Raw genomic sequence first — 20,817 nt, 5'->3', positions numbered from 1 at the left:
TAGGCTGGCATTGATTGGTCAGTTTCTGTCATGAAAACCATAGCAAAAGAGCAATTGAAATGGTCAGCACAGTCAGCATCACTGATCTCTCTTCATCCGCATGATTAGTGAGGATAATGGCACTTGTTGCTTGTGGGTTTAGCATTTCCCAAAACTTTCTAGGGTTGTGTATTAAGATTTTTGGGAGGTCAGTTTTAAAGAAAGTTTTTTTGGCGCTTCGGAGTGCTGTGCGGTATGCATCCACGGCTGCATATCATTGCCATACTTCTGTATTTGACTGCACTTTTGCTGACCTATAAAGATGTTTTTTCTTTCTTTCGAATCTTTCGAGAGTCTTCATGAACCAAGGCTTCTGGAGATTGGCACAAAAACTAATAGAAAGTATGAACTTGCATGTTAGTTCGTTTATCTTGTTTTTGAAAGTTGACCAATTGTCGGCAATAGATTGGTGATGAAAAGTAGATTGGAAAGACGGCAGAAAAGCATGTAGTTCATTATTAACAGTATCATAGTTTCCTTTGCCGTAAACGCGGATAGCTTTGCTGAAGGTTTGGCAGGGTGTGGGAGAGAACTTAAAAGTAGCGTGAATAACTTTGTGATCACTAACTTCGCGCAGGTAGGTAAGCGAAGTTAGATTCTCAGGGTAGTTTGTTTTCGTTTCTATAAATCGCATTCAAGAGCCCAAACTGAAGTGCATCAAAGAAACTGCCAACAATTAAATTAGAAGCATCACTGTCCTCGTCAAAGGCGCCAACAGAAAAAAACTTGATTCATTTTTGGAGCCTGCGCTAACCAATGCAGTATCTTTTAACTGGGCGTGCTCCAAGCATACAAAGATATCTGGAAGATGATATGTGGGAGTTGCAACTTAAGGGGAAACTACCCTCAGATTCACAATATGTTTCTTGGCATCCAGAAACGTTTTTCACCAGATTTCACAGTGCACTTCTACAATGTTGCTTCTACAGTGCACAGTGTTGCTTCTTCAAAGCAGGTACATCACTGCCACAAAATTCTTAATAGGTCCGTTCGATTCGCCTGCACTACGTGAACTGGTTCTCGCGGTGCTGCACTTCGCCATTCGTTTCAGCAGTGCAAGATGGCGCCGTCTGCACAACACCATTCGTTGCAAAAAAGTGCAGACGTTGTGCAGGTCAAGTTCTGGAAAGTGCAGGAAAACTGTGCACCTCCTTAATGGTCGGTGCCGAAATGGTGCAGCTGCAGCCGCCATGGAAGCAGACGACGGCTTGCGCAACGATGGTTTGCGCTTGGCGATAAACGGCGGAATACTCAAATTATTCCACTCGTCAATGATAACAGTGCCTCACACGGGCCTGCTGACTCTCATGGAACGTGAGCGGCCACCCGAGAAGGCGGCGACAGAGGTTGGGACGGCGGCCCTTGCCGGCACCTTGCATCTCTTGACCACCAAGCTCTCAACGGACCCGCAACCGGCGTGTTTCCTTTCTACTAATAAAGTTATATTAGTACTCGAAGCCGGTTATGTTAACTAAAAAGTAAACACGTGCATGCAGCGCATGATGCACGCTGTTGCAATAACCACTTAGCATGCATGTCGGCGCGCGCACACCTCAGTCGGGTTCAATAAAAGAATACACGTGCGTTTCGCTTAGCTGCAGCGAGGTTGCATCGAGGCTGATTCATGGCAACACTTCGCTGCGATGTGCTGTTTGAAAATTCTTCACGCGGTTCGGGATGTTGGCGGCCGTTGATTTGGGCGCCACGCTGCTGGCTGCAATTTTGTGGCGACGCCAAGGCTAGCAGACGACCAGTCCTACACTCAACCATTCATTTTGGAAATAGGCAGCACTTGAACTGCTGGAACTGGCGCTGCACGCTCGCGGCACTGCCACAGCACCGCTGCGGAACTTTACAGAACTGGTGCAGGGAATGCAGGCTAATCGAACGGACCTAATATATGCGTGTAGATGTTACTGTACTCAAAGCTTGCACACATCCAGGACTGGTCACTCAGTTCCACAAGATGTGCAGGGTTTCCATGTTTTTCTTTTTTACTTTCATCTTATCTCATTTACTATGCCTACAGCACAACTGCGGTGTCTATACCAAGAGAGGTAGTAACTGCACCTTTACTCAGTCCATAACCTTTTCTTGCTCCTTGGTAGCTCTAAATTCATACGAACACAAAGCTGAAATACTGAAGAACACCCTTTCTTCATTTGAAATTTTTGTGTTCTGAATCTGGCTAATATTTCAGTTTCGTTGATCTATGTATCCTTAGGATGCAACTAGTATACAGATACATTATGATGCATTAGGCAATTAAATCAGTCGGCTATGGTCCACATTTCCGCACCAAAACAGCCCTATGAATGGGACATGGTGCACGCAGCTTCATTAATTTGGAGATGCTAAACACAACTGCATAATTTTGGCCAATTTGCTTGTTGCAGTGGAATCGGGAAATATGTAAAACTGGATTTTTATATATTTAGCAACAGTAACACAGGTGACACACTAATGTATTGAGATTTCATACCAACTTGCACATGATCACACACGCAAGACAAGAACACTGTACAAAACGAGAGTTTACTGGCACTGAGTGAGAAGAAATGCAATGACAAAAAAATGCACGCAACGAGACGCAGTGGTCACTAGACAAGCGGATAGCTGGCACTGCTGGCAATGCCACACTGGTTGTCCTTGTTCCTGGTCATGTAGATGTAGCCTTCGTCTCCCCAGGTAGTGCCCCAGCTGAAAGCACACACGAAATAAATGGAATTAGGCTCTTTTCTAACTTCTTGGTCCCCAGCCCCACTGCAATAGCCAAGACCTAGCCTTAGCACATGTTTCCGGGTGTCTATTTACAGTGCACACTTCTCATGACAGGTAGCTTGACAGCCACAAACATGAGCACAACCAAAATAGTTTTTCTTCATCACAGCTGCGACCTCTTGTTGCTCTTTGTTATACCTCTACAGCTGCAATTGCGAGTTTTAACTTCCAGAAGTCTGTTGGTGTACTCTTGGCAAAATATAACAACACGGCTCACGAAATGAAAAAAAAAAAAAAACAGCTTGGGTTATACTGCAAATGGGACTATCTACTCCACACTCCCTCACAACACGTGATGAGTCATGACTAATACTACAACCCTATAAGACTGACATCATGGGCCACGAAGTACAACACACAGCTGCATGGGCTGCCCCTAGGCTTTTATTTCCTTCGCCTGCATTTTTTCATTTCCCCTGTGGCCTGGAATGAAATATAGTTCCCTCAATCTAATAGATGAAAATTATGCGAGATGAAAGCAAACCCTGGCCAAACAACCACAGAAGTACACACGTTCGATAGCTTTGCCCATTCTGTCACGTTCAATAAGCCACACCTCCGTGCACGTTGTGTCTCTCACTGTAGTAACCAAAACGAAAAGAGCAGCTCTGGCATGCGTTCACTTTCTTTGCCAGCACATTCATAGCCAGTTATCAACTGCAAGCCGTTTTCAGATCTGCAAGCACACAGTAGTTCTCGATGGACATCAACATACTGCTTTTGTACAGGGCCTTGCATTACCATAAGTGCACTTTTTTAACTAGCTTGCCGTCGATTCTATGACGAAAAAGGAAGTTAACTGACATGACAAATGCAAGATTATTTAACTGAGCATTTGGAAATGCCACAACGTTTGAACACAAGTTCAGAAGAATAGGAAATGTAATTTCTGTATGTTCTGACGAACTGGTTCAAGTACTTCAAACAGTAGGAGTGTGGTGCAAATCGAATAGAATAAACACCTTTCACAGTCTGTGCAAAATTTCTGATTTTTTGCACACCCCCTGTTAAATGCAATCCAACATTAAAAAGTACCCCAATCACGGCAAAACACAAGAAAGCTGCTAGAGATGAGCACCGCTCTAGGACCCTCAACATTATTGCTACATTCAAAGGGCTCAGAGTAGCACTTTTCTCGGTGCTCTCGTGGTTTTTGGCAGTCATCAATCGGCCAGACGTACAGCAAACTGTGTTCAAGCATGAATGCATGACACACATGACATGACTGACTCTCAAGAGCAATGAATGACACCTACCTGTTCTTGACAAGCCAGTAGTCCTGACCATCCTTGGTGCCATAGCCAACCACAAGGACACCGTGGTCGAGGTTCTCGCTGCTGCACTCGGGCTCGTCATAAACGCCTGCACAAGGCAAAGAGGACAAAGAACCCTATCACACCTGACACTTGTAATGGAAAGTGGAATCGCCCACATAACATCACCACATCTTTCATCCACCACCATCAACGGCACTTTGGAAAAGAGTCGATGAAAGTAGCTCAGCTCGCGCAAGCAGGCACTTCTGAAGTAAGCGAAAAACAAGCAGAATACTATGTCTGCATTAACCTTCAAAGTGTGATCAAAAAAGAAGAAAACTAGAAAGGAGGACAACTGAAGCCTGAAGATAAAGGAAGGCTTTGCAACTTAGGCTGAAAATATTGATGTCAAAGAACCTTGCAGTTTTAGGTAGCTACCTTGAGCAGGAAGCAGAGGTTCTAGCTATGCCGATCAGTATCCATGGTTTCCATCCACAGCTTCAAGAAAAAGCACGGAGTTTTTTGAAAAAGAAAGCTTGCACGAAAGCAAAACCGTAGCTCAGTGTGATGTCACAGGTTACCGGCCAGGCAAAACTGAAACTGATGTGCGATGCAAGAGTGCTGGCATTTTAAATTGTGGCGAAACGGGCCAGTCTATTAAAATGCTCCCACATCTTTACGTTTAACTTTGCACTAAATCCTGCACTTGAAGGAAGCACAACAGAGTGCGTAGATAGAGCAAATAAAGTGGGCTTCTCTGCAGCAGCAGGACAAACATTTCTGTTGCCTTTCCATTCCAAGAGTTTGCTTTCACTGCCAACAGTGCCGCTATATTAGCTGAGCTGAAGAACGACAAAGTGCACCAAGTGATTGTGTAGCCAGACAGCAAGTACGGTTCATATAATAATAAAAATGGTCATTGCCACAGCCAGCAACGGAAGAAATTATTGATACTTTGATAGCGCTGTCAAGTATCCACAATGAGAGCATGGCATTAACTTAAGCAAACATCATCACAGCAACTGGCACATGAGCCAAGGCTTCATTCAAAAATTTTTCAAGCCAGCCTTCATTTTTTTTAGGCCTCACTTCTGTTATTCACTAATTTCGCGGGCGGCTCTCTGTCAGACTGCTTCTCCGCGGTCACTCCAGGCCTAGTCAGGCATCAAAATCTATAGCACCCATGGTCTAAGCATGTCCTGCTATTGCACCATGTTTACCCAGTGAACAAATCCTGTAATAAGGCTCTCCATCCACCCAATGGGCTCCCCACATCATGGATGAGAGGCAGCAGCCCATATAATCATATTGAACATTTCTTACTAGCATAAACAGGCATGCCATGAATACCATGACATTTAAATGTCTGGTTCATTGACGTTGCTCTTGAAGATACAGCAAGAATGAAATTCAGAAAATTGTCAAAACTCGCTCCTATTTCAAAGGTGTTAAAGCTGAAATTTGTATTCTATCCCTTGGCACCACCATCTCTTCATTACACAACTTGCAAGGATAAACCCGGATCCTCACACTGCAAAGCTTCCCCTGTGCTGCTGATGTTTGCCCTTTTCTTTCCTTCCCTACTGCTCCCTGTATTTTTACTGGCTTTCTTTTCTCAGCAACCTGTGCCACCTTTCTACGTTCAGAGCCAGAACTTTTTTTATCATGCACACTGCACGCTTTGCCTCCCGACCCCAAAGCCTTCGAAAAATTGGAAAAAATGGCTTCTCCCCATAGCTCTCCAGCTTGGTGGTGAAGCCATTTGAAAAGTGGTGTTTTATCGTTTTCAGTATTCATTTGCCTCCAAGTGTTGGCCTCACGATCTATGAGTTCGTGCATGCCGCAATGTCATCATTCCGCAGGAAGTCTGTTGCCATGGCCAGGCCCTCTTTACTAGCCGTTCCTTAAAAAAAAAAATTGGCGGTGGTTTAGCTCTGGTTAAACCTGGAGTGACGTGATAGCTACAGCTGGCCGAGTAGAACTTGGTGATCAACCAACCACGTGATCAGCCACGGCGCCGCGCCGCCGGCAGCTGCTCCGCACCACATGACGAACCACGTGACAGCGTGGCGGTGCCACGACGCTGAAGGCTCGAAATGCTACCGCAGTGTAGCTATCACTACAAACATGCAGTCTTCTGTGGAAGGCAAAATGGGACAGCAGTTTGAGAACAAAATAATCTGAGTTTCTACTATACTACTGTAGCACAACCTCACATGCCAGCGTGTAGAAGACGATGAAGCGGAAGCACTTCCAGAGAACGTACATGGCTGCCTCGCAGAGCTGACACGACCGTCAGCTGGCCGCCATTTTCTCCAGCACGCGTCATGGGCCTACATCAATAAATGTGGACTATTCTTCCATACTACCAGAGTTTCCTATAGCAGAGTTCTACTGTAGAACTGATGTTCACAGGAACAGACTGTCAGTTTTAACAAACTGCAGTTCAAATCACACAGGCTCAAATTAGTGATACTCTACCGTACAACAACCACGGGCCTGTCATCACAAGCACAATTTTCGATCACAAGGCACGCACAGTGGCTGCAGCTGCACAACGAATGCTGTCAAAAGCAGCCGCATAGTACAAATCATGGAGAGTCCTTATCAGATTGGGAATACCTCACCTTCTGAGTAGAACTGGAAGGACTGATGGCTGGCATCAATGGCAACCGAGACGGGCCCAACGGTGGCCACGGCCTTCTTCAGCAAGTTTTCGTCACCTTCGGGGATGTCGACGAAGCCAGTGTCAGTGGCACCTACATCACTCTTCTTGAAGTGGCAAATGCCATCCTGCATGATTGTTGAAAGGAGGGGGCACACACAGTTCAGCACTATAATGTATGAGCATAGTAGTCAGAAGACACCTTTTAGGACCAATTCGATACCATACGCATCCAAAATCTACATTTCATCATCACAATTACTAGCACCTTTCATTTCAAGAGCTATGCAAGCCCGATCTGCACCGGCACCTGTCACACATTTCCAATGGTTCAAACGACAATTCCCTACATTGCTCACAGCTTGTGAACATGCAATGCAAGTAACAACGCTAGTTGACACTGTTACCCTCATTCTTCCTTCGTGTTCATCTTTATTCTTCTACCATCACTAAGCACATTCAAGTTGGCATGCCGAACGTGCACGTTCGTTAAGGGCAGGGCACTGTGAACCCCACTAAATGGGGCCATCCCAGAATCAAATTGTAAATTGTGGGGATTAACCTCTGGAAGCAACACATGGGCTCTGAAGAGTGCCGCAGTGAAAGGCCTCCGATTTATTTATACCAACTGAGGTTCTCAATGTCCACCAAAATGACGCCGCACATGGGCAGTTTTGTATTTCGCCTCCATCGAGATGCAGCCACCACGGCCAGGATCGAACCCACGATGTTGGGAGCAGGAGCAGAACGCCAAAGCCACACAGCCACAGCTGCAGGTGGCCACCCCAGAATCAATATTACATGAAGCTGCGCCTCCCCTACATGTCAGAGATACTGTATAAATGCCTGTAAGGGCCGCACTTTTTTTTCCAGATTTGAGGGCCAATTTTCGGAAGGCGACCCATACACGCGATTTGCAAAAAAAAAAAATTTTTTTAAGTAGAAACACACCAATCAGGAAGTCGGCGGCATTTATTCTATGTTCAATCGCCACTTGCGGTGTATTCCGACTCAGAGATGGTGCTGTGCTCCAGTGCACACTCATCCCATAAAAAGTCACGCAGCACGTCCACTGTCAGCGCATAGCCATAGTTCCGCGCTTCCATCACTTAGCAGAGCAGCTCTTCTTCCAGTTCGGGAAACTTGCACAGCTTGCCTCGGAAAGCGCGCTTTTTGCAGCTTCTGTTCCTCAATGCATCCTTTTGGTAGCACCATAGTTGGACGCACTTCTCGGCCACGTCGAATTGCCTGCCTGCCACGCGCTTGCCGTGTTCGACAGCGAACTCCCAGCCGTGTAGCAATTAAGGTGCTTGCCCATCGTGCTAAAACTACTAAAACTGCAACGCTCGGCGGCAGCCTGCGAAAGCCGCAACTACGATGAACCACAACTCTCGTGCCTTTGACAGCCACAAAATGCTGGAGCTGGTGATAGCGGGAGCTGGCGGCGGAGGAAAAAGTTGACGATGATGATCATGAGCCGCGGTCTCTGGCACCATCCATGGGCGGCAACTGGAAACTCCTGTGCACATGCGTAGCCTCCGCAATCAAGCGCACAGTTGCTCGCAGCCGGAGCTAATCGCAGAGGCCACGGCACTCGCATTTCGAAGGCTATTCCCGTGTGGGTCGTGTGGAAAGTCCGGGTGCAGCCCTTACAGGGATATTATTTTTTGCTAATATTTCCTTCTGGAAAACAGGGTGCGGCCCATACAAGGGTGTGGCCCTTACGTGCCTTTATACCCTACCTGCCAGCCCTGAGATGGACCTCCTCGCCAACTAAAATGCATCTAGGCTCACCATAATGTCCCTGTGGGATCCCTAAATGGATGTTTTGCAGCACCTTTTCAGCTATCACAACAAGAGAAAGTGGCTTCTAGACTGTAGCCCAACTATGTCATAAGTACTCTCATCAAGCATGGCTCTTTTTCCCGAATCGATGAAAGCGCAGGTCGTAGACAGTAGCAAATTTTTTTTGCTACATTTTTGTGAGGAAGCTGAATATTTATGCAATAGAGCCAAAGTACAACCCATAATATGTGCTTGCGCTGATGATCGGGGCACATGAAGAAACATAGAGTTCTGTGTTGCTGCCAAGTAAGCATCAGCAAGAGGCCCTTTGCAGCGAGTTGCAATTAGTGGTTTTGCATTTCATGTCATGGATATTTAAGATACAGTAGAACCTCGTTAATTCCATACTGTAAAATAACAAATTTATCTGAGAGTTCGAATTATGGAGGTTTCACAGTAACTTTCACAGGTTTCACAGTTTTTTGCATATGCTCCGAGTTCCCGCAGCTGCCCTAATTCGCATATCAACTGCCACACTGAAACCAATTCAGTGCCACAGTTTTAATCCTCCATGGCGCTACATTTACTGCATTAGCGGTATACTAGCCTCCACCCACCAAACACCCTCCAAGAAGTCCACCCACCTCAACCCACCAGCATGTCCAAGAAGCAGCGGAACATAAAAGCAACGGCAAAACCAAATTAAAAGGCGCAATAAGAAGGCAACCACCATGATATCAAAAATGTAAAACAAAACCAATACTTTAAAAGCAGATTTGTTGCATCACATCGTATGATGGCCCATCGATTTTTTTCGGCAGAGTTTTCTCAGTTTCGCCAAATTCAACCTTCCAGACCTGTGGAATGCTGCTAATGAGCATTTCGAGCACTGCGCCAGCACACTGTTGCAAGTACTGTATGCAAACTAGCTCTCGCTATGTACACTATGACTCAAAAACAACAAAAGCCCTTTGTCCTTAAAAAAAAAAAACACTGAGGATTGCAGGCCAGTTCTGACTGCTCAACCAAAACCAACACAACCATGTCTTTTTTTGTGAGTTCTTTTATAATAAGGGTCACAAGGGGATGAAAGGTGAAGTAATCATCCAATTAAGTGTGGTCACCTGAGGTGTGCCATGAAGGGAAGGGTGAAAGTAGCGAAAGAGAGAGAAACATCTGCTGTAGTGCATTGTTCCCAGTTAACATATATTGCCACATATAAGCTGACCTCGAATATAAGTCGACGCTCCAACTGACACCCCTCACTGGCCAAAAAAGAAAGTAAAGTGCAGGTATAAGCAGACACTTCCATCACCCTGGTTAGCCAGATGTGGAAGACGAATGTCTATAGGGCATCCTCTCTTATGTACAGTGTAACCCACTTATAACGATACCAGATATAACAATATATCGCTCACAACAATAAAATTCTTCAGATTTATCACTTCTCCCATGGTCCCTATGTAAGAATAAACCAGCAATACTGCAATACGGTTCTGGCCGCTTGGAAGGTGTTTATGACCAAAATTTGTCTGAAAGTTTGATAAAAATAAAATACTTTGAAGCGAAGGACGTAAAAAACTCTGCAAATGGACCACCATGGTTAAATCCGCGGGAGAGCATTGCCTACGGTCTTGGGCAACCAAGATCAATTGTCGTCACAATCACTAGAAGGAGCTTGCTTGGCGACCGCTGCATAACGTTGTATCACACAAACGTAGTTTCCGCCTGTTTGTGCATTTGTTAACTGGGTACAAATGACACCGACTAAGTGCAAGGCTGAACCCCCTCCCCCTACTTTTATCAGAGATAGCTGAAAATTTACTTCTTTTTTTGTAAGCGCTAGCTTTTCTTGGCGCGTTCCCCTATTTTGTACTGTCCGCAGTGTAGACCTTGGCAGCACACAAAGATGCTGTGCACGGATAACATCAGGACATATTTATCTTTTGATGGGAGCTCTGGAGGGGGTAGGGTTGGCTTGCTTGGCGAACTTGGCAGAGCGCCAAGACGCTGTGCGCCCTTGACAGGAGCGCTGGTGGCAGCGACTACATGCATGTGGTAATGCCTAAATGCATGGGAGGATACATGGTTGTGTTCTTTATTTTCTTTTGCCGGTCCTGATTTAACAACAATTGGTTATAACGATCGGATTTTCCGGTTTTCTCAATATCGTTATAAGCGGAATGCACTGTAGTTTCCCGTGGTATGGTATCGCTGTGCCCGCATAGCTTAAAACACGTGCGAAACGAGGCAATCGCAAGGCCAGCGGAGATCAAAGGCAAGAGATATAATACATGCCCATAACTCATATAAACAACGCACCTTCCTGCCTTCCACATGAGTGGACAACTTGGCTGACTAGCCTGACAAGCAACAAACTGAACTGCCGACGGCGCTGTAGTTTTGGATTCAGAAGCGACGTGCACTTTGGAGATTATCAAGAGTTTGCCCTCGTGCTATCAAATGCTCAACCTGGAAGCAATCCCCCTGTGTTTGTAAACACGGTGTTAATCTATGGGTCAACCACCAGTTTCGGATGGTCATTTTTGTAAAACAAGCTAGACTATTATGCAGCAATATAAGGTAATTCTGACCACCTCATGCACCAACATCGAAGAGCACATGGATGGACATCTTTTGCACTTCGCCTTCATCAGAATGCAGCCACCGATGCCAGAATTCAATCCGCAACCTCCATGCACTCACCGTGCCATTGTATGGGTAACTGTCCTCGGTGTCAATGCCCCCGTTGGCCTTGATGTACTTGAACGCATTGTCCATGAGACCTCCCTCACAGCCGTTGTTGCCAAAGGCTGTCGAGCAGTCAACCAGGTTCTGCTCACTGAGCGACACCATCTTGCGGGACTTGCGGAAGTGCTGGCCTTCCAGAGATCCAGTCTGGTTTCAGACAAACAGACAGAAAACTACTTGAATTCACCGTCACAAAAACGCATCACACAGGTTACACAAAGTAACCAGGTCACAAGGGCTAGCTGTGCTCGTGGCATCAGCATAAAGTGTAACGCCACAAATTCCTAGTGAACTCACAATTTTAGAAGCCCAAGAACTACAGTTGCCGACAGATTTTTCGTACTCCATGAGACCCAGACAATGGTCCGAATAATCGAGCAGTCCGAAAAATCGAACAACTTGATAAAAAAATTTTCCGTGAAAAACCGGGTTTAAAAATCACGAACTTTGCCACTCCTTGCATTCCGCTTGCAAACAATAACATTACTGTATCTGACTGAGCCACAGTTATGCTTTCGCCACGCCCACACCACCTCGGGTCGCATCACCAGACAGTGCAATGCAGCCGCAGCAATGCACGCGCCATGCGAAGCAAGAACAGCCAGTTTCCATGGGCGATGACACTTGCAGAGACCGAGAGATGTAACCCTTTGGAAGGTGCAAGCGAAAGCATGCACCTCTGAATGCACGCCTCCCGCCATACACCCCCACTGCACAGCACCAGACAGTGCAGGGCAGGTGCGGGGCAACAGTTGCAGTGGCGGCACCCAAACCACAGTGGGTGCTGCAGCTGTGCCATATTCAGTGCGATCGCACACTCTTTGTAGGCTATCTCGATGGCAAGGAAAAGTGTGCCATTACATCAAATGGCAGTGATGAAGAAAAACAGCCAAGCCTATCCAAGCTAGTCTGTCTGTCCAATTGACTCTGTTTAAATCCAAGATGGCGCCTTTCACAGTGGCAGAGAACTGGTTGGTTGTGACAGCATGCCTGCTTGCATATACATCATGTCGGAAAAAAAAACTTTCAGTTGAAATACGATCTCCACAGTATTGCTGCCATCTATTTTAGTCTTAAGAATAGAACTTTTGAACCCTACAGAGTCGAAATATCAGTCATGAAAATGTACATGTTCTTATGAGATCTGTGACGGTTCCTCAATTAAGTCCGAAACATCCCGCAAGTCTGTAGTCAGAAAAATCGATTGGCTACTGTATCTACACGCTCCAAAGCTAAATACCGTATTTACTCGTGTAATGAACCGCATAATGAACCCACCCACCCCCTTTTGTTGTTGAGAATTCACTTCTTTTTAACCTCGCATAAAAACCTCATACCTGACGTTCAGGGCTAGTGTTCAGCACTTTCGCTTCATCACGCTGTGATTGGCCAGCGCCATCGACTATCACAAAATCGTTGAATCGTGCTATGATGCAGCAAACACCTTTTGAAGTGAACGATGCCAAACACTGGTGTCATGAAAGCAGGCGACAAGAGGGCACAACTTGTTTTCTGCATGCTTTTGACAACAAACGAATGGATAGATGACCAGGCGGGTGGGCGGATGGATGAATATGAAATTTTTACTCTTGCATCAAAAAAATCTGTCAACGTTTCTTTTCCCACGTATTAAGCCTCCTCCCCTAAAAATTAATATGAACTGTTCTGGAAAAAGTGGGTTCATTATGTGAGTAAGTTTGGTACTAAACATGTCATTTGTGATTAAGAACACTCCAATGTGATCAAGTTGGTACTTCTGTCACACACAGATGAAGAAATTAAAACGAGAAATGCACAGTCCAGAGGCAGCACTGAGCAGCTGTCCACCCACGACAATGTAGCAATGTACAAAATATCAGCTGCTGACGGCAAAAATGCACACAAGTGGCCACGTTTACTTCTCCCTTTTTTTTGGTGAATGATTATTTCTGCTTCAAGTGTTTAAAATGAAGCCAAGATGCAATTACTTTCGTATGCACCACAAGAATGATACAGATGAGCTCTGATATATCGAACCCAGATATTCGGATTATTGGCTCCATTGAGCACACAGATTACCCCCTAGAAAATAGTGTGTAAATGTATAAGAAAGTCGCACTGAATATTGAACTTCAATTTTTCCAGTCGTTCTGTACATCAAACTGCGCCGTACCCCTGCAAGTGCTACTTTTCTTAACATCGTTTTCCGTATGCGAAGACTGGTCAGCTGCACTACCTTGGGTACCTGCTGGCAATGCCAGTGCTATGAAGCCGTGTGACGAGGTGAATGTGGGGTGTGCTTGAGAATGGCCTTCGATTTCTTATACTCATTTTTCACATGACAGCTCAATCATGTGGTAAAGCTAGCCTAACTAGCTAAATCCTAGCAGCGGCCCTTGCCTGGTATGTTTTGCTGCCAAAGCCACTGTGGAAAGCAACTGTGCCTTAATTTTAATAACTAATTATTCTATTTTAGTATATGGTAGCATAATTACACATCTTACGATCGGCAGTGCCTAATGCCAAAGCACCTTCTGCAGTGGGTTCGATGCAAAGCAGGTAACGCATAGCAACAGCTTTCGAGCGGAGCGCTGCCAGCAAGCCGATGGGCAGCACGTCACTGCAATAAGCGCATCACTAGTGTGGGTGCAGTTTATTCTCTCTAGGTTGCCGATAAGCTTAGGTATCTCTTGCTACATTTTTGATAATCAAACTATTTCGCGTTCCCCTTCGAGCTCGATATAAATCTGGGTTCGACTGTACAATGGATTGAACAGCAACACTAGCCAACTGTGCATGAAGCTTCTGTGCAATTATATCATTTATCATTCTACCTTTCTTTCACTGATTCGTTCAGTGGCAACAGTGGTTCTTCATGTCATTAGAAAATCTCAACTGCTAATCATGAAACTTTGGTTTGGGTAGTGAGATTTAATGTCCCAAAAGAACTCAGACTACAAGGGACACCGTAGTGGAGGGATCAGAGTAAATTCAGCCACCTGGGGGTTCTTTAACGTGCACTACACAGGCCTCCAGCACTTCGCCTCAATCGAAATGCGACCGCCGCGGCCGCAATCGAACCCGCGTCTTTCAGGTCAGAAGCAGAACACCACAACCACTGAGACACCGTGGTTATTTTCATGAAACTTCAGCTACTCAACCAACACATCTTCTATAGCAATCAAAAGTGCTTAATCTAGCCAGAGACAAGGCACTGCCAACCTGGACACAGCCTTGGCCCACTGCTGCTACTGATTATTTACTGCAGCATTTGCTGTGCTACTCCTTTCATGTTGCTTTTTAGTTTGTTTGTTTTTTTACGAAGTTCTCACTAAAACAGTTCAGCCCCAAGAGTAAATAAGTGCCAACTCACTGTGCTGAATGCCCAGCAGGAACCACACTGTCCCTGGTTCTTCACGGGGGTCACGGCACCCTTCTGGCGCCAGTCGATCGTCTTGGGCAGGTGCTTGTCCTCGATGCCCTCGGGCTCAATGTAGAAGCTGCCCTCCCGTGGCGTCGACTTATAGTTGCGCTTGAAGCCGTTCCGTGTGCTCACAAATTCATGATGCAGCTACGGGGGCAAAGTGGGAATATCAAGATGTGCGAAATGTCAATGGTTGACGAGTGTTTGCGTGCTAAAGCAGCTGCAGCAAAGGCTACAGCACATGCTGTAGTAGACAGCCAAGAGTTAATTCACTTCAGCTAGGGTTCGTCTAATAAAAAGTTCTTTCAACGTGCACCAGTATCTCCATGCATGCATGTGAGTCAAGTTAAAGGGAAGATATTCCCAACAAACACTCTTCTTTTAAGTTTGACAGACTGGTATAAATGTGCCAGGACCTAGTAAACCTGAAAAAAACCAGTCACAAAAGACAAGGGACAAGAGAAGGAGTGTTCACGCCACAACGACTGGACTATCAACTGAGATTTATTAGACAAAACAGTCCCAGCAAGGCCAGCAGAGCATGTGCAACAGCCGCATCAAAACTCACAGCTCCTTCTCTTGTCCCTTGTCTTTTGTGACTGGTTTTTTTCAAGTTACTATGAACCAACTGGCCCGCATTTCAGCCCTTCTGCCTAGTAAACCTGTTCAGTTTATCAGAAGTGAAATATCAGCTTAAGAGCATTTGGGCACTATTAGGAAACTTCACCCATGCATAAAAGAAGCACTCATTAAATACTTGAAAAAATAAGTTTGCAAGATCCCACCACAGGCACACAGCTGTGGATTTTAGCTCATTCAGCGGTTGTTCTCTTCTATCACGCTGTAGGATATCTTTGAAATGTTTACTAAAGACTGCTAAATAAACTTTCTGTACTTAAAGAGAAACTGAAGGTAAAGTGAAGCAGGCCTGCATCCATAGACTACAGCATTCCAACGAAATACAGGTGCCATCACCAGCTGATTTTTCAAGTAATCGGCTTGCACTGACGCTGAATTCTAGGTGTAGATCCCAGAGGCTATGTTACAGTGCCATTCACATCAAAACAGTGGCAACCAGCCCTTTCGGGGCAAATGTCAAGAGTTTGAATTGAGTGGGCCGAAAATATTCATACTCAATTTTCTCAGCCATGAATGCATCCTTTCCTGCTGGACAAACATTAACATACCGAGTAAGAGCCAGAGAACTAATTTCTACTTAGAACAATAATAGGATGCAACAGTCCTTGGTATCCCTTTAACTACAGGATTGTGCCTAACTACATGATATGTGTGACATGTCAATACATGTCACTGATAGAAGTGAACCACACAGCAGCATTCTTGCTGGTTTTATTCTTTAAGCAACAGGGGACTTTCACTAGAAATACCGAAGGACGAAGATATCACTTTCCACATGTTAGGTTAACTACCAGGCACACCTCTCCTTTTATCATTAAAATGTCTCTCTCTCTCTTCGCACATATCAGTTCTTACTTCTGCTCTGGGATCAGTCATTTGCATAATTTTCTCCATTGTTTTACGCATTAAGAGCAAAATGTTGTTTGCATAGGCATTAGGAACAGCTCTGTAAAAGAGAGTACAGTTACACTGCTTATATTGCACCTTAATAGACACAGTGTGCAATTAGGCACAGATTTGAGCTGAGCTGGTCATTCTGTTAACAATTTTAAATGTATAGACCTAAAACTTCTGCTATCTACAACAACACTCAAGTCGAACGGATTGAAAATAAAAATCTCAAAGGTTCAGCTTTGTACTCTTCTATAGAGACAACCGATTCAGAAGTCAAAGGGTTTAAAATCATCCTTTGCACTGTAAAAGTGCCATTATGAACATTTTCCTAATATTGCAGAGTTTGCAGTGCGCATCTCTTGTAGCTAGCCCTCTTGATACAGAACGTGTCTTTCTTATAAAATATTCAAGGGACCTGGGCACCCAGTTTCTTATCTTTAACCTTTTGTGCAGTCAGGTCTACAACTACCATTACATAGAATATTTGAAATGTAGAATGTCTTGCATCTGGACCAAATTAAGGCATGCTTTGTTATTTTTATCTTCTAGACATATTTTCAGTCCTATGCACAACGTACAGTAAACATAAAACACAGCAAGCATGACAACAAAATGTGCCTCGCAAGTTTGCTTTTCGCGGCTTATCAGCGAGCGTGAGTGTTTGTGCCAAGTGCAGCATTACGCCATACATTTCATGCATAGCAGTCAACGCTGACAAAGCTAGTGCACCTGTTCACGCAAGGCAAGTCCATGCCGAAAAAGTAGTTCACTATACAACTAAAGTGAACACACGCACAGTTCGCAGCTGGTAGGGTGAATCGCTCCAACTCCATCCGAGCCTAAAAAGTAGTTCATACTGAGTGAAAATTGCAGCCAGAGGCCCGAACACTGAGCACCTCACAGCTTCAACCATGATTCCCAATGCTAGTACTTCATTTTATGCCGCTATTTGTTTTCATCCAAACAATCATCGAAGATATGAGCAGAATGACTGATACGTGGCGGAGTAATATGATTTTGTGGGTGCACTACTTCCACAGCCTCTGCAGAGTTGACTGCTATGTATAAATCAGTGTATAGGTACAACTTCGACTTTTGTGCAAACTCACCAAGTCTCCATATTCATTCATCGCAAGCTTGTACGAGACTTTGTTGTTGGCATACTTCTCGTTGTGCCGCGCAATCTTCAATCTGTTTTCCATGTAGATCTTCAGCCTGTAGTATTCTTCAGTTTCTGAGTGGTATTCCTTGCCTGCAGACAGAGAAGAAGCAAAATAATGTTGCAGCACACGGCCAACAGCAACTGCTCCTAATTCAATGATGGAAATGTACAGCGCAAATAAAGACGAGGACACAAGGAAGACACATGTGTCTTTCTTCTGTCCTCGTCTTTATTTGCGCTGTACATTTCCATCATGAATCACCAACATGCCCAGACTGCCACCTTAGTGACCTAATTCAATGTTTCCTAACCAAAAGACTGATAGGCATTGAGGAACACAAAAAAGAGATGGGCACAGTAAACAGTCTGAAGTAATTGTGATGTGATTGGATATACCCAGTATTCTGGCTGAAAATCAAAAGTGGGGAAAAACGTGGCAGCTGGCATAGGAAGCAAGATTGGCAAGATTTTATGACCAGGTGCATAATTTTTGTTTGTAACCAATGTAGTCAAAAATGCCTGCTGCGAAAAGCACGCAAATAAAGAGGCACAGAAAACAGCCCATCGCAACGGAAGCAAAAGCTTCAAAAAAGTCTTTTTCTGCATGCCACAACGTAATACTACGCACAGCGTAAGTGGGCAGAGATATCTAAGAAACTCTACACCAAGTGCTACCAGGCCAGAATATAAGATAAAATATAACTTGCCTTGTGCCACAGATTTACGTCTTATGTTACAGTGATTCCGAGCATCCCCGAGTCAAAGCTTCAAGGCACTACTTCGTAGCAAACACTTCATTTCCACTTAGAGTAAAGACCACGTACATAACATGAAACATTATAAACAAAGCTGAGGATGCTTGCAAAGCATTAAAGCACATTTCTTGCATACAACCTTGTTAACTCGACAGTATCAGTAACCTCTTTTCCACAAGGACGTATTAACGTGTTGATAGTAGCACCCCCAGTAACAGCTGTTGCAAACAAAACTACCGGCAAAGACAATGGTTTTAGTACACTGCATGAGAAAAGCAAGCACAACAGCCTAGCTTATGCTGGAATGATGTACAGAAAGGCATCAAATATCGCATATAGTTACCGTGAAGTGCCTTGAATGCTGACCATTCTGCACCAACCAGTTCTTGATGAGTAATAGCTGCTGCAGTCACGAACAAGCAGCACAAAACGACGAACCCCCTCATTTTTGTGGTGACCTGAAAATATAGCATGCATTTGTGAAACAAAGTGAGAGAGGAAAAAAGCTGTTTCTATCCTAGGGAGCTGTTGCTAGTCAAAATGTTCGAATTATGGACTTCCACAGGGTGACCTAGAGTTAGATGATTAACAACAGGCAGTGAAGAATGCGGTGCTATCGCAGTTCATAACAAAAGCGCCCTCGGAGCCAATAACACTAACACGAGGAAGCTTATGCATATCGGCGCACATAGTGATGGCGTTCATTCGCGTGCGCCGCGTTGTCTCGCGAGAATCAGTATTGACTGCCTCCAGCGAACGTTGCAATCGCCCCATGCAACATACCTGACTACCTGGCATTGCTGGAGACCATGACACCATAGGGAAGGGCTGAATAATAAATATTTCGCTGTTTCTCGTTCTTCTACTCGAGCGCAGTTTCAGAAAACCCGCCGCGACGCCATGAGCGTAAAACAAAGACAAAACTTGTGCGACAAACAGCTGTGTAGACGGCTGACGTAACGCGCGCAAGCAGCACAGCGCCATGCTTTGAAGGCAGTACACTTCGGAAAAGTTTCTGTACGCAATATAGCTAGTAGTGCGAGCACGCTTTCTTTTGCGAATTTCGACATCCACTTCAAGGCCCGAAACAGCGCGTGTTCAAGGGCAGGAACGAATATTACAGCAAGGTCGACGCAATGGCCTTTCGTAGTTAATTAAATTAAGCATGCTTCAGCAGCTCTTTCCACAGCGGTCAGCGCTGCGCTGAGAAAACCCTAACTTGTCACTCCGATTGCTAGCACCCGGCAGTGCTCGCAAATTCAGCCTTTTCGCTTCAGCAAATTCAGCACAACGCGCTGTCCGCAACAAAGGAGCGGCGGTACCACTGACACCAAACAGCCAGTACAGTAGATGTTTGCGCTTGCGTTCTCAGCCGTTGAGCTGAAGAGGAAAGACAGCCAAGATGTGCACTCACTCTGTGGAAGCCAGGGAACAAATGACGCGCTCCAACAACACCCCAGACGGAGACCGCCGGTCCTGGGCCGTTCTTATCGCTGGCAAGAACAACTCTTTTTCAGTGGCGCCTCAGGGCCACGTGATGCCGTCCCCTCCCACTCCGCGCGTCACGTGAAGCGTGGAGTGAGTCAAGGAGGATGGAGAGTGGACTTCTCTGCCCTCTCCACTACTCTCCCCACCACCAACGATCTGTCGTTTCTCGTCACCCTTTCTTTTTCTTTCTTGGCTACCGCTCTGCTGCTTGTTTTCGCCGGTTTCCTGCGAGCGGGCAAAAGCGCTGGCTTGCGGAAGGCCGACGGCCTTCTCCGCTTTCTCTCTAAATGCCTACCACGCGCTTATGAGTGGGCCTCTCCGTATCTGCAGTGGCAGCGACGTACTGCTGCGCGTACATATCGCACATATAGCCTGTGCCGAGCCGTCGAAGGCAGTGGGTGTCCTTCGACAGCATTTCCATTGCAGAGCCTTTACTGCCTTTAAAACATAGCTTGAACATGGCATGATTATATCTAAATCGGCGAACAGTTTTTATTTTCTCTAGATTCGTCATTTCAGCTGTGCATCGTCGCTATCAAGGTTCTATAATAGCCGCATGAGTTAATTATGCTGGCCCCCAGATTGTGATAAATGTAGTCGAGGTTATTAAAAACCCTAATTATTAGTGCAGAAATAAGGGGAACCGTCATTCCTCCGTTATATAATTATTATGTTATAAACAGTTTAGTTATAACAAGGTTCAACTGTAATAGCCTCTGTTTTTGTTTTGTTTTTTTGTTAGTCGAAAACTATAGCTAAATAACTTTCGCTTTGTTGCAGTGCGCTGCATGCAACCGAGCGCGCTTCCTCAAAGCCTAGCTCTGACCCCCAGATTTGTTTTTAAGCTTTTATTAGGCAAGTGTGTCACAAAACATACGTTCACTCCTGATGCACTGCACCGATGTGAACAACAGCACAACCACTGCACATTTTTTATGCAGTGATCCTTCCCGCAATTTCCTTTGTCCTTCGTGTGGCGATGTGCCATCCAAACGGCGACCAAACTGTGCGCAATAGGAACATGGTGAAGGAAGGATCTTGCTGAAAAGGTTTAGATGGCCCATAACCATTTTTGGCGCTCTGTCAAACAGGTTCTGAGCTTTTCTGGTGAGAAATATTTGAACTGGTCGATTACATATAATTCCGTTTCTTGTTTTATTATCCCTGGGCCTACGTCATGTTGTCTACTAATATTTACC

General features: G+C 45.2%; 1 protein-coding gene across 1 annotated transcript; it reads right to left on the bottom strand.

The window, feature by feature from the left end:
• Window positions 1–2,555: 2,555 nt before the first annotated feature.
• CtsL1 (cathepsin L) lies at window positions 2,556–19,681 on the bottom strand. Its single transcript, XM_077632487.1, has 8 exons — window positions 19,545–19,681; window positions 18,474–18,588; window positions 17,323–17,465; window positions 14,630–14,827; window positions 11,233–11,424; window positions 6,704–6,869; window positions 4,077–4,182; window positions 2,556–2,739 (listed from the first exon to the last, which is right to left on the bottom strand). Exons 2-8 carry the CDS (start codon window positions 18,574–18,576, stop codon window positions 2,640–2,642), a joined length of 1,008 nt encoding a protein of 335 aa, XP_077488613.1. The 5' UTR covers window positions 18,577–18,588; window positions 19,545–19,681; the 3' UTR covers window positions 2,556–2,639.
• Between the last annotated feature and the right edge of the window lie 1,136 nt (window positions 19,682–20,817).

Source organism: Amblyomma americanum, chromosome 7, assembly GCF_052857255.1.
Source record: "Amblyomma americanum isolate KBUSLIRL-KWMA chromosome 7, ASM5285725v1, whole genome shotgun sequence".
Classification (NCBI taxonomy): domain Eukaryota; kingdom Metazoa; phylum Arthropoda; class Arachnida; order Ixodida; family Ixodidae; genus Amblyomma; species Amblyomma americanum.
The sequence above is the reverse complement of the archived record's forward strand: the minus strand, read 5'-3'. Positions and strand labels throughout refer to the sequence as shown.

Excerpts from the sequence above, each read along its gene's own strand:
- CtsL1 (XM_077632487.1), bottom strand. The coding sequence starts at position 18,576 with ATGAGGGGGTTCGTCGTTTTGTGCTGCTTGTTCGTGACTGCAGCAGCT. Across the intron at positions 14,828-17,322 it reads TGAATGAATATGGAGACTTG|CTGCATCATGAATTTGTGAG; the intron begins GTGAGTTTGCAC and ends TTGCCCCCGTAG. Across the intron at positions 4,183-6,703 it reads CTTCCAGTTCTACTCAGAAG|GCGTTTATGACGAGCCCGAG; the intron begins GTGAGGTATTCC and ends TGCCTTGTGCAG.